The following is a 14,039-nucleotide window of genomic DNA, read 5'->3' as shown; positions in this document are numbered from 1 at the left end:
TTTTTCATAAGTCGCCAAATACGATTCACTTCACAATTGATGGTCCCTCAAACCTCTGAAATCTTTTCTTTAATAATATTGCTAAGTATGAAAAATCGCATGAACTAAACACCCCTAAAAACACAAATTAATCATATAAGTATATCTTGAGAGATTTTAGAAAATGTCAAAAAGTGTCTCTTCCATTATTGTAGGGTAGCTAGAAGTTACTTTAAAATATATGCTTCAAATTTAAAATTTTTTGTTTGATGTTCATAAAATTTAACAGGCTTAGGATGGAAATTGTAGGACCAAACATGAAATTCACAAGACTAAAATAAAATACTATGAGATATAAGATGTTGAAAGAAGGTTAAACTGGAAGGTAAAAAAATAGTTTTTAGCTTGTCTTTTTTTTTTTTTTTTTTAAATCACAGTAGGAAACACCTTTTAACTTTACCATGATTGTAATGGGTTCAACAGAATGGCAATATTTATTATTCCCAGACTTTTTTATTAATTATTTAACCTAACAATAAAATATTTCATCAAAATTATTTTTTAAACATAAACAGAGAAGAATATAGGATGGTTCAATGCAGACTGGAATGTTTACATACAAGTCTTTTAAACTACATGCATTTTACAGATAATTTTAAATAAAATTGGCAAAAATTTGAGAAAACAAACATATGTATCTGACCATTAAATGTATCTGAATAAAAGTTCAATAGTTAAGACTGATAATGGAAAACTAAATTTAACAGGAAATTTTGAACTTTAAAGAAAAACAAATTAGAACTGCAAAACATGCTCCATGGGCATGTCCTCAGACTCACTATCACTTACAATTAAATCATCACAAATATTATCACAGGTAATTTGAGAGTCTGGTAACTGAAAGTTCATATTGGAATCATCACCATAACTCTCCACTTCCATAAAGCCATTAATATGCTGTAAGCTCTGAGTTTTAGATGACACTGTCGGACTAGTAAAATCACTATTTGAATTAGGATTATAAGTCTCAGGCAAAGACGCTGAAGGCAAGTGTACTTCTTGAAACCTGTCAGCATCATTTTGACTCTCAGGATCACTTTCTGACAAGTCCAAATCTTCCAGAAAAGAATTAGATGCAATATGATTGTTATTATCACCACAATCTTTATTATCAACTTGATCATCATCACTATTTTCTGAAAGATCTAAATCATTAGCATTTGAATGTTGCGAGTCACATTGAATACTTTCACTTTTATCTGAATTGTTCGATTCTTTTTCGTAGACAGCATCTGGGATAGTATCCAATGATTCAACATCTATAAATGAATCGGTGTCAACAGAGCCATTGTACTTTGATGGAGGTGCCCCATAATCAGCATTAAGTTTGGGTCTACCAACTTTTCTAGTTCTCTTTGGTACTAAAATATTGTTCACAACAGGATTGACTCCATTAGAGTTTTTCAACCCAGCCTCTAGTTTTTCTAGCTGTTCACTGTACAATGATAATGATTCATGGCATCTTTCTACAATTTCACGTGCTTTTTTTGTATAAGAATGATCAACCCCATTAAAACGCTCGCTATTTGAATACATTAGTTCAACATCATCTATAAATGCTTGTCTCGTACTATACTTATGAGCTTTACAGTAATTTATAATTGCACTCAAATCTATAGGTTGTTCTATTAGATCATAATAACCTTTAGCCACTCGTTTTTCAACAGGTTTATGAAAAGGCCATGACTCGGGGACAGTTTTTAAGTAATCAGTAACTATAGATTCTAACATAAAAGAGAAAGCTACTTGATCATTATCTAAAAGAGGATTAATAGCTTTTTCTAGTTCCATCAGCCTCTCTTCTTTTTCGGAGAATATTTTAAAACAATGCTCTAGCAAAGTGTGGGCAGTTATAGTCAGAAAGCTATGGGGTCCATTGTATTTTGAACTGTTATCTATGATCTGCTGTAAATCTTTAATGAAATCTTCTCTACTTTTGTACTTGTGTTGACGTATCTGCTCTTTCATAGAGTGCAAATCCATTGGTCTTTCAATTAGCGTAAAATAGTCAGGAGCAAGTTTAATGCTAACAGGTATCCAAAATGGTTGAGTATGGGGTAATGCTTTAAGCTCATTGATGAGATTCTCAAATATGACACTAATGGACACCAAGGGATCTGTTCTTTTACGATTAATCATCTTAGGTGTACTTAGATAGTCAGAATTTGTTAATTCGCTAGTTCTTTTCTTTTTAGCAGCCGCTAATGTATCTTTAGGAATTTTAATAACCAATGATTTTTTTCGAACTTCATCAGCATGTTGAACAAGTTGCTTGGACAAAATTATTTTTGTTTCATCACATTGAATGAGATTTTGATCATTTAAAGCATTTTTTTCAGCAGCTTCCTCTTGTTCCTCTGTCATGGCAACTTGTACAGGTGGAAGTGATGGAGTATTTTGATACATTTTGCAAGCTCTATTAGTTCGCATATGACCACTTAGTCCACAAGCTCCACATGTCACTTTTGAAGAAGGAGTTTCAACCTTTGCTCTCTTTCTAACAGGCTCAAACGTACGCTCTTTTAATTCATTCCGTTTAATTCTTCTCAACTGATCTTGTATTCGCCTCTTTTCTTTCCTTATTGCCTCTTTTTGTTCTTCGTCCATCGAATAACTTTTTACAAACTCTGCATTTTTAGTTTCTCTAATTTTTGTATACAGTTCCACAACAGCAGGTCTCCTTACAATCTCAATGCGTTCATAATCTGTTCCATCACTGTTTTTATATGTTCTGTAGATCTTCAAAATTTTTCCTTCAATACTTGGTGGTTTATCTTCTTTTGCTTTGAGGCTATCTTTAATTGGCAGCTCTGATGCAAGCATCTTTTGCAAATCTTTCCTTTGTGCTTCTTCACTTTCATGTGAAAGTTCATCAGCTGTTTTCTTATCTGAAAGAATACTTTCAATATGCTTTCCCATCTCTTCAATATCTGAGTCTTCTTCTGAACTAGTATCCTCATCAGTAGACAAAACTTCATTTGAAGACAGAACACTATTTTGCAAATCAAATAAACGTTGGCACTCTTCTTTATACCTCTTGGCATGTTCTGCTTGACTATGGAAATTACCTCGAGCAAATTTAGGTACAGCTCCTCCCTCTGCTAATTTAGCCTGTTCTGTAGATAAAGTACGGACAACATGTACTATCTCCCATCGGGTCATATTTTTAATCTCCTTATCAGGGACATTGAAACTTTTTAAGAGTTTCTTAGCAGCACTAAGTGAAAGTCTCCTCAAATCAGCATCTGTTCCTCTAACAAGACGCTTAGCTGGATTTTGGTTATCGTCCTTTGGAACTTGAGGTTTATTTGGAATCCTCACATAAGAAAAGCCCAAACCAATGCCCGTAGGATCAGTAGGACCATTTAACTCCAACATACATTTGCCTTCAGCAGCAGCTATGAAAGCTTGCGTAGTGTTCCAAGGAGCTGCCTTGACTTCATCCTCGAGCTTTGTTTGAAAAAACTCATTATCTTCCTCTGCAGCCACTAATTTGTCACCATAACCAGCATCTTTTAGTCTTTGTTCTGCAGAAAGCATGCTATAGTATGCACAGCACTGCTCAGGTGATATTGTTTGTCGGATTTCCTCCTCAGAGGGTAGTCTGAACTGTTCATTGAGAATCCAAAATTTAGTACCCCCACCAGTTCTTTGGAATGTTGCACACTGATTTAGACGTTTTCTAATACTGAATTCTCTTATTGAAGGAAAAGCCTTTTTTACAGCTTCAATTCTAATTTTTCGAGGAGCTTCCGGACTTTGCCAAAACAAACGATAGATAAAAACATTTAAAAAGTCTTTAAGAAAACTTTTAGTTTTTTCAGATTTTGGAGCAGGTACCTCTACAAGAGGGAGTTGCTGACCAACAGTATATAGAGTCTTTACTTCACGAATAAAATATTGATATCTAGTTCGTATGATTAAAAAATCTGTGCTTTGCATACTGTGTTCATAAATTGGAGCTCGGTATAAATGATTTTCATAAGCTTGAAGACTCTCACCAGGTTGAAGGGTGCCTAGAAAAGGAGAATTGTGATAGGCTGTTTCCCCATACTCATACTGTTTTAAAGGCGTCTCTTTTCCAGGTCTTCTACGATAATGGTTTCTAATCTTAGAAGCCATTCCAACTTGATTCATTAAAGGTGGAAATTCTTCACAAAATTCAAACAGAACTAAATCTCCATCTTGGGCACTTAGATCTGCTGGAGTACGCATAAAGAACATTTCCCCACCACCAGATTCTTCAAGTTCCTTTTCTCTTTCACGTCTTTTTCGCTGAATATGTTTTTGAAGAGAATGAACTCCATGAAAATCACCAAAATATGCAAATGGCCCATGAGAATAAATTTTAAGAGTAGGTCTGTGAAAACGTTGCAATGCAGTAAGTCCTAAATGAGTTGGGAAATATGGAGGCCTCAATTCAACAGCAGGAATGGAATGCTGTAAAAAGCTACCACTATAGCTAAGTTTCAAAGCAGTCTCTTGAGTCATCTTTGGGTTGTAATACTCATCATTAGAAATGTTAAAGAAATCTGGTTTGTTCATAGCTGAACTTTCCTCTTCTTCTTCCTCAATCTTTTTAGGCTGAGGACGTGGTTTTTTATTTTTACAATCTTTAGTTGTTTCCAAAGGTTCAACAATTGGCGGTTTATCCTCTGGAATATCTATGATGATATTATCGTCATCAACCTCTAACACTTTGGGATAAGATATTCTAGCCATGTTATCAGGATCCCAAATCACATCATCTTCCCATCGATCGTAAATAAGTAAAGGGTTTTCTGCAGGAAACATAGATTGGAATTCTGTTTTCTTAACTTTATTACTCAGAAACATTTTATTGCCCTCATAAGATGTTTTCATAAAATTATCTTGTCGGTTGATAGTACCTTTGGTATACTCTTGGAAACCAGATACAGTGCGATCGGCGAGGAATGGTATCCATCCAGCTGGTTTGTCAACATTCATTATCTTTTGCATAACTTCTTCTTTAGCATCCTCTCCATCCCATATCACATCATTTTCCCAGCTCATTTGATTTACCATTAAATATGCATCACAAGAAGAATCATTTTCAATTGAATAATCCTCATTTTTTTCTTTTAGTTTAAAGCCATAGTCATATGTTTCTGCTGTTTCAGGTACTTCAACCATGTCATACCATAGTTTTGCAGCACCAAACCTCCATGCATTGTTTAAAGGTTTACTGTTAACATTGCTTTCTGGATTATCGATAGGCTTTGAATATGATTTATCAGACAAAAATTTAATTTCTTCATCAGATTCTATTTCTAATTCTTTCTGTAATTTGATCTCAACCTTAGGATTCACACTTTTCGTATCCTTCTTACGTCTAACACCTCGCCAAAGATTTGGCAAGTTATGTTTGGCGATTTTAAATATCTTCAAATGTCTTAAACTTTTATCAGGATGATAATCAGGAAAAAGACTATTTACATCAGAATCTTGGTACTTAGCAGGAAGAACTGCTGCAAGAGGTTTGTCCCCCTTGCCGAATACTACCTCATCAGTTTGTGTTAGAGGAGGGAGAGGCAAACTTGAGTTCGTATGAAAGTTTACATGATCAATAACAGTTTTGTGTGTAGAATCTTCAAGTTCTCCTTCATCAGACAATACATCATCAAAGTCATAAAAATCTACAGCACTCGGAGACTTAGGCTCAAAGCCATCATAGCTTTCATATTCATCTTCCATTCCTCAAGTTCATGTCAGCAGTTACATAATTTTTTTTAGTTAGATGTTGTGTCTTCTATCTAAAAAAAAAAAAAGGAAAAGTTCAATTTAAAAAAAAAATTTAAAATCTATTTACACTAAAGATGAGACTCAGGCTCGTTTACTAAAAAAATATTTCGGGCTTGAGTAAACATGGAATCATGATAAAATTTTCATAAGCTTTTTTTTACTACTTTTAAACAAATTTTTGGTTTAGTTATTCATATAAAAAGTTTAAAATTCATAAGGTATAAAAAATTATAGTGATTAGAGACTTCTGTTAGGTGTTTTTGCTTAGTGAGGCTAACACTAATTGTCAAAGGACTTATTTTGCTTAAGATTTATTTTTCTTCTTTAATTTTAGTTTCAAACATCTTGAAGTTTTAGTCAGTACTACATCAAGTGCTGGAAGTCTCTTTCTGAAGGGTACATGGGAGCGAAGTGCACATAAAGTTGGTGTGTCAAACTTACAGCATTTTAAGGGCAGAACGAGACATTCTATCACACATGGAAGTAAAAAGTAATATTCAATGTATTATGAATGTTTGAATAGCAAACAGCATTTGAGAGTTTACAAGCATTGGTGAGCAAGTGGTCAAGCTCCCAAATATATCTTAATTTTTGTCTAAAAATACATTCTAACAGAAATCCACTCATTCATATACCAATGTAAGTTATGACGCTAAAAATGATATTCCTACATAAGCATAGCAAAATAAAAAATTTACTTCAACTGTTAAGAGGGTCCTCAGTTGGAAATCCTACAGCCAATAAAAACTTGTATGTTATTGTTTGCCGTTATTCTTCTGACTTTTCTTTCACATTCCAGTTTGTTTTTCCACTTTTTGTTTCAGAGGTAAAGATTTTAATAATTAATAACCTTGTTTAGACATAAAAAGCAAAGTAGCGAGACTGCAAAATTTGGCATTTACTTGACGTATATCTGGGGTTTAGATGGAATTTAGCTCTAAGTAACACTGTGTTTCTCAAGCTCGTATTAAAATGTACCTTTATAGAGAGCTTTATAAAAGCGAGCCCAAACTCATCTCTTATTTACACATACAACTCAAATCAATGAGAAATCACTCCGATAACATAAAATAGCCATCTTAGTAACATGTTTCAGAAGCAAAACATCAAAAAATATTTACATCACAATCAAAATGTAACTAGTTTAAAAACTATCTTTATTTCTTAAAAATAGCTTTCTTGTCAAAAATCCTAAAACTGTTACAAATGCTTTCTCATACTGATTTTTTACTTCATATTGAAGTCCAATAATACAATAGAAGATCTATAAAGTGCAATTCACTATAAACCACACTTGCTTTGTGGTCATAAATAATGAAAATTGTAGTTAAGAAAATTCTATATAAGCAAGAACTATAAACTTTTTACATTATTTGTTTAATTATTAGCTAAGTTAAAATTTCAAAAGCTAAACTAACCAAAGTTAATTTGTTGCTAGTTCTAATGTTGCAGAAAGCTTTTTTTTTCCTTCTCTTTTCTGTAAATAATAAATCTTTTCTGAAACTAAAAATTATATTAAAACATTTTAAGATTGACCTGTTCCTGACAAATATTGCCATATTTCGTAGGTAAGTTTTTAAGATACGTGAAATGATCTATGTAACACAAAATTTCATAAAATGCAAAGTTCCACGGTTTTCAAGGTTTGTGTTAAAATATTTTCTACTGTACTAAACAATCCTCTATTTTCCTTGAAAGTACTTGGCAATAAAGATACAATACTGACTAAAAATAAATACTTATTTCAAATAATTAAAAATCAAGTACAGTGAAACCTCCGTTAAGCGGACATTCATGGGACCGAAAAAATTGTCCATTTATGAGAGTTGTCCGTTTACGGGAAGGGTATCCTAATAACGAAATTTAACACCGTAAATTGTTTTTAGAATATTCTCAAAGATGTAGAAATAATTAAATAATATCTACAAGGATACTGTAAATATCTACAAGAATATTTATTTAAACAATAAGAAAGATAAAAAAGAATATATAAAGAAGTTTGATATAAATACATAATTCTGGATGCAGCTACAGATAAATAAATATAATTTTCCTATCCGCAAAGATACTCAAGTTAGACATATGATACCAAATAGGAGCGTACTGTCCTCAGTCCATTTCAATTATTAGTTACGGGAGTGTCTGCTTTGCGGAGAATGTACGTAATGGTTTATTTATAGAAGATTCCAGGGGAATTAAAAATATGTCCGCATTGAGAGGCGTCTGTTTTGCAGGAGTGTCCATAACAGGAGGTTTCACTGTAGTAACTTAATAACAGGATCGGCTAAAATTAATTCAATAATGTGTCAGAAACAAAACAATCGACAAACAAAAACATTCAAAAACTGTGTAGACTTGTTAACAATGAAAGACTTATCACAACGAAAAACTAAAGCTAATATTCTACAAAACACAAATCTGCTCTTGGTTACATCAAAATCAGAGAAAGACGTGAGAAATATGGTCACTCAAACAGTGACAAAAAGAAAAAAATAGATGATATTTTAAAGCACTGTCCATTAATTTCTAATATATTGAAAATAGAACCTCATTTCTCTTATTTTTCTAGAACTTTTGCACAGCAAGAAATATTTTTCAAAATCTAGTAAACCTGTTGTCTTATGCGCGACAAAGGCATAAGGAGATGCACAGCAAGAAATATCAATTATTCAAACTTGGTCTCATAACAACTAATGGTTCGTAACAACTCGGTTCAAACAACTAATGGTTCTAATTACCTCAGGTAAGAAGGATCCAGGGTACGCAAGGAAAAAGATGTGTATTCTCGTGTAAGTTTAAACAAAGCTTCGCATATAGTTAAAAATTAGCTATTAACAATATATTGAGTAAAATTGGCAAGTTATATTGTTTAAAATTGTGTAGTGTTAATTAGAAATTAATATATTCTTATGATAGTTTGAAATATTTAATTTCATTATACAAAGATTGTGCAGTCTTAAATTGGTAAAATGTAAAAAAGACCTTTTGATGTGGATTAATACATTTAAGCCCTGTGGCAGAACGTTTTCGGGATTTCTGCGACTAACTACCCTAGCACAAATATTTTGATTTAAGGTATTTTTAATTATAACAATTACTAATTTAAAGTAACGTGAATGTTGTGATTACAGAAGAAAGTATAGAATAAAAATTTATAAAGAAATTTTATTGCAAAAGCAATATTTTTTTAATTCTAATATTATAGGCGATATTATAGACTTTTGTAGGCAGAAAAATGCACTAATTATTTCCTTTTTCGAATTTTGTAATTCATTACTCAAATTAAAATCCGTAACTAAATTAAACGATCATAAATTAAAATTCGTACATAAATTAAAAATCGTAAAATCCATGCAGTAACTCTCAAAATAAACATCACGAATCATGCGAATTGGACTTAAAAAAGATAGATACTCAAATAAGTGTATGTAAAACATAGTGCTCTATAAAGGAAAAAAAATAAATTAAAGAACATCGTTTTTAGAGTGAACTATCTTTTGAACTTTCGTGATTTCTGAATTTTTAATTTTATATAATTAATTTGAAATTCTAGCTGAAGATTCATTACAGATTTTTTTTTAAATCACAAATGAGAATAGAAAAATCAAGATTATTTCTCTCCTCTCTGATGCGCAAGAAAGACATCTTTGGGAAAAAAAGCACTTTTCAAAAAATTATGCAGAAAGGAAAACCAAAATTTTCCCCTTCCGGAAAGAAAAATCTTTCTGCAAAAACTCTAACGTTCTGAAACAGTGTCGCCATGTCGACACAATTCTGCCACAGGGCATTTAATTAACTTAAATAAAAAATTTATATGTTTTTACAATAGTTTGAAATTTTTTATTTCATCATTCATAAAGACCTTGGCCACAGCAAAAAAAAAAAAATATTCTTTGGATATTGAAAATCAGAGAAAATAGTTTCACAACTAACTGTAAATATGCAACAGACAAAGATTTAAATAATGTCAATAATCAGTTTAAAAAAATTTTTAAAAAAAAGAGAGAAGAGAGAGATACTGAAAGGAAACTTTCTCACTCCTAGTTTGTTTTTTTTAACTACCCCACAATGCAATTAATTACTGATTTATTGTTTAATGGTGTTCCTCATGGTTCAAAATTAAATTTTCTAACTTTACTTAATTTTATAAATCAGATAATGCACGAAATGACTAGCACCTGAACGCAAAAAATCTATTCCTTATAAATGAACAGTTTCATCATTTAAATATTTGCTGACTTAAATTGCACAGAATGAGCAGTGATAGTTATTTGTTAAGGTGATGAGCTGACATTATAAAGCTCAAAAAGTTTGATGAGAGCCAGCTTGCCCGGGAACTAAAGACTATTGGTTGGCACATTGCCACCACCATACAGAAGTATCAATGCATTCTTTGATGTCAATCAATTTAGAATTCAGACAAAAAAAATTCTTTTTTTTTTTAAATTATTAATTTAATTACACAAATAATGAGTGAAAAATTTTAATTTTGAGAATACAAATAATCTATCAATTATTGATAATTAAAACTGAATTGAATATTCAAATTATCAATAAATGTTTTGAAAAAAAAAAATTAGAAATAACTCACCAAATTATTCATCTTTCAGAATTTCACACTTAACTCTGAATCTAGTTGGCTTCTTTATTTTCCTATTATTGTACTCACACAAAGAAAATTTGTATGAAGATAGAAAACAAAATGACCCTTTTTCAAAATCTATTTCTAGTTGAGAAATGCATAAATGTATTAACTATTAACCCACTGGTGGTTTAGCAAATGGGCAATATTGGGAGAATGTTTCTGCGCTATACATTATTTCTTTATCAAATTACTGGGAACGACAGGTATTGCTATGTAGAGAAAATTGCAGGTTGAAATAAGACTTCTTACGTGCAGAACCGTCAGTGGGTTAAGATTAATAAGAAGAAATAATTTAATAGTTATGAAATCATACGTCTCTTTTATGTTTACATCCCAATGCTAAGCAATGTTAAAGAAATTTATTAACAATTCATGTTACATAATTAACTAGCTGAATACCCGTTCTTTGTAAAGGGTGAAAAAAATAAGCACCAATGATCATGGTGCTCATTCAGTTAACATGGCATAACGAATAAAAAAATAATTAAGTAATACAGAACGTATAATGAAGAATTCATTAGATTAGAACTGTAAACTAGCACACATTGCTGATGTTATTTTTAAACTATGGCTTTCGCTTAGTCAATGAGAAAACTAATGTCTGTGCAAAAAAATATAATTTTTAAAAAAAATCAAAAGTCAGGCTTCATAATTTGTTTACAATTATTCTCATTTACCATATTGTTGAGTGTCGTATTTTTAGAGAGCTTACTCTATATGGTCTACAGACACGCACACAAATTCTTTCTTTTATTATATGTACAGATCATGTGAATCATTTATAAATCACATGATCATGAATTTATCCAATAGAAAAATCAATGAAAGTGACAAAATTCGAAATTGATATTTATTCGGCATTCTGGTGCAATAAGAATGCCAAATATTGATAATATGTTTTATCAGTTTTTTAAAATTCTATTCAAGAGTTCGTATCATTAGCAATATGAAGAAAATAGCTGGGGTTTATTTTTTAATCTGCATATCTTATATTCTAAAGAGCAGATCTTCAAGCACCAAATGCCAAGCTTAATAAACATTTAAAGTACTATACCAACATATATTTGAAGTATACCAACTAGCTATTTCAAATTATTACACCACTAATTCTGTGTAAAAATGAACCTTGCATGAATAAAGTATGCCTATTTTTTTCCTATCAAGTTTGGAATTTACGTTAACAGCTTAAGGGTGGTAGGCATAATCTGAGAAATATCGTCCCAATAGTTTAGCCAGGAAAGTAATCCAAATTTTGAGCCCTTAATTGTTAATCTCACTTTTTGCAGCATGATTTATCGTATCCGAAGAGCTATTCAATTGAATAAAAAAATCCTTTACAAACAATAAAAATCTTGCTTAACCAAAATTAACTTTATACAAAATGTATTTTCAAGTAGGTAAAAAATGTTCAAAAATTTTTTGAACTTTCAGGTATATGAATTAAATTGTGCTTAAACAAGCATGCCAAATTTTTCCAAGGTGGAAGAAATAGGCTTCTTTCAACGCTGGGAGAAAAATGGAAACTAGTTTCATAGAAAAATGTCGAACAATAAAACAATTTTTAAATAGTTTATAATTTCAATCTAGTTTACAAAGATCGTATTAAATTTCTACCTATTTTAATAATTTTTTAATAAATAAAAACTAAAAAGCAAGAATTCGAAAGTAAAACTTATTTGAACTCTTCATAAGGAGTATAATAAAACATAATTCTATAAATATCTGTACTGTAATTAATACAACTAAATAAAAATTCCCTTAAACATTAATGCATATTACAAATTAATTAAATTACACAACAAAAAATAGCATACTACTAATAAAAATCACATACTATTAAGTATGAACACACAAACCAACTTTTAGATATAATACACAGATTGTTTAATAAATTTATTACGTTCATTATAATATAATTATGATGTTAATTATTTAGTGTTATTTGTAGTGTTAGTTTTAAATTTACATAATAGTAATTATAATTAAATTTTAAAAAAAATAGATGTAAAAACTTATAATGATGTGATAGAAGAAATTTCCCTATCAGTAATTGTTTTATAAATGTATATTTTACAGCTCTCCATACTAAACTATTATTTCTACAGGGCATTACTGAGACCCCCTAAGGTGATCAAAAATTCAAATCTGTAGACTACAGAATGTACATACAGACTTAAAATATTATCGGCACTAATTACTCAGCAATGCCAACTTTCAAACCATCAAGATTGTTTCTTATCACTTGTAGCCAACCCCTGGCAACATCTATACATTTTTTTTTCCGGATTATTTAAAATCCTTTTGGCCCCTTGGTGATTGAAGATAATATGACAAAACACAATACCGAATATTCGTAATTGACAGATTATCTTCCAGATTTGATGATCATCCATAAAAGTCCAAGTTATGTTTGAGCAACTACTCTATTTGATACATGCGCAAAAGATATATACTTAAATATTTTTTTTAAATTTTAATTTAAGATATTTTTCCTCCAAGATATTTTTCATTTTCTATAAAAACGACCTGTTCTTAAAATGATCCCATATAAGGGTGGGATTTAAAAATTGTGATCTACAAGAGAATAACCACTAAGTCTCGGCCACATGCAGGCAGTGAACTGCGAGAAACTGAAATAAATCATAGAAGACCAACATGAAAGGTATAACTTGAGCCACCTACAGCCAAACCTTTAACTTTTTTCTTTTTAAATTGCAAGCTAAATGGTAAATTTTTTTGGTGCCCTGATGATTCCAGTTGCAGCGACAGATCACAATAGAGAGTTAGAAATCAACAATAAGAACTATGTACATAACCAAAACCACTTAAATAGTTAAAAAGAATGACTATCCAGGATTTAAAAAATTCTAAAAATCAAGAATTACTTTTTATAATTAAATCTTCTACTCTCATAATATGGTGAATAATGAAAAATATTTACATTTACAAAGTGAAGGCAAAACAATAAACATTTCAAAAATAAACATTTTCAACTATAAACAATTGTTAATATTTTCACTAGATGTCTTCAACTCTATACCAGAATTAAAAAAAAGGCAAAATTTATATTATTTGGCAAACCCCTGAGGAATTTCTTTATTAATAAATAAGCTTTCTAAATCTAATGATAAATGAACAAATTCTACTATCACATGCAATTGATGAAACTTCAATTTACAGAAACTAACGTTAATAAAAACATCAACTTTAATTATTGTTCATGAATAATAAACACAATAATTTTAATAAAAATATAAAATATTGTTTTGCAATAATACCTTTAATTAAAACTTGAAATTTAACTTCAGTCCCTGGATGTCTAGGTGCAGCACGTTTTTCTGTTTCCAAAACTTTTTCAGCTTTTTCAACAACATTATAATTTTTAACAGAAGTTTTAAGTCTAGATAACGAATAGTTCCACAATTTCAGCATTTCAAAGTGTTTAACAAAGTTTTAAGTAATAACAAATGAAATTCGCGGCAAACCACGTTCCAAAACACGACAATGTTTTTGTGTTCTTCTGCTACTTTTCAAATATCATTGCACAATGAAGCAAGAGCACGATGCAGCGAAACTAAATGGGAAAAAAGCG

The 14,039-nt window shown here is 30.7% G+C and overlaps 1 protein-coding gene across 2 annotated transcripts; it reads right to left on the bottom strand.

Annotated features, from left to right (window-relative positions):
- Positions 1 to 384: 384 nt before the first annotated feature.
- On the bottom strand, positions 385 to 14,017 carry LOC107438445 (transcription initiation factor TFIID subunit 1). Of its 2 annotated transcripts, none has more exons than XM_016050738.4 (2): positions 13,726 to 14,017; positions 385 to 5,813 (listed from the first exon to the last, which is right to left on the bottom strand). In XM_016050738.4, exon 2 carries the CDS (start codon positions 5,752 to 5,754, stop codon positions 775 to 777), a length of 4,980 nt encoding a protein of 1,659 aa, XP_015906224.1. In that variant the 5' UTR covers positions 5,755 to 5,813; positions 13,726 to 14,017; the 3' UTR covers positions 385 to 774. The 2 variants fall into 2 exon arrangements, with proteins under 2 accessions (XP_015906224.1, XP_071041150.1); XM_071185049.1 differs by lacking the exon at positions 13,726 to 14,017 and adding an exon at positions 10,394 to 10,522.
- Positions 14,018 to 14,039: the final 22 nt, after the last annotated feature.

The sequence above is a fragment of the Parasteatoda tepidariorum genome, chromosome 9, assembly GCF_043381705.1.
Source record: "Parasteatoda tepidariorum isolate YZ-2023 chromosome 9, CAS_Ptep_4.0, whole genome shotgun sequence".
In the NCBI taxonomy this organism is placed as follows: Eukaryota; Metazoa; Arthropoda; class Arachnida; order Araneae; family Theridiidae; genus Parasteatoda; species Parasteatoda tepidariorum.
Note: the sequence above shows the minus strand (reverse complement) of the source record. Positions and strands in the feature narration are given on the sequence as shown.

Coding starts and splice junctions, on each gene's coding strand:
- LOC107438445 (XM_016050738.4), bottom strand. CDS start 5,754: ATGGAAGATGAATATGAAAGCTATGATGGCTTTGAGCCTAAGTCTCCG.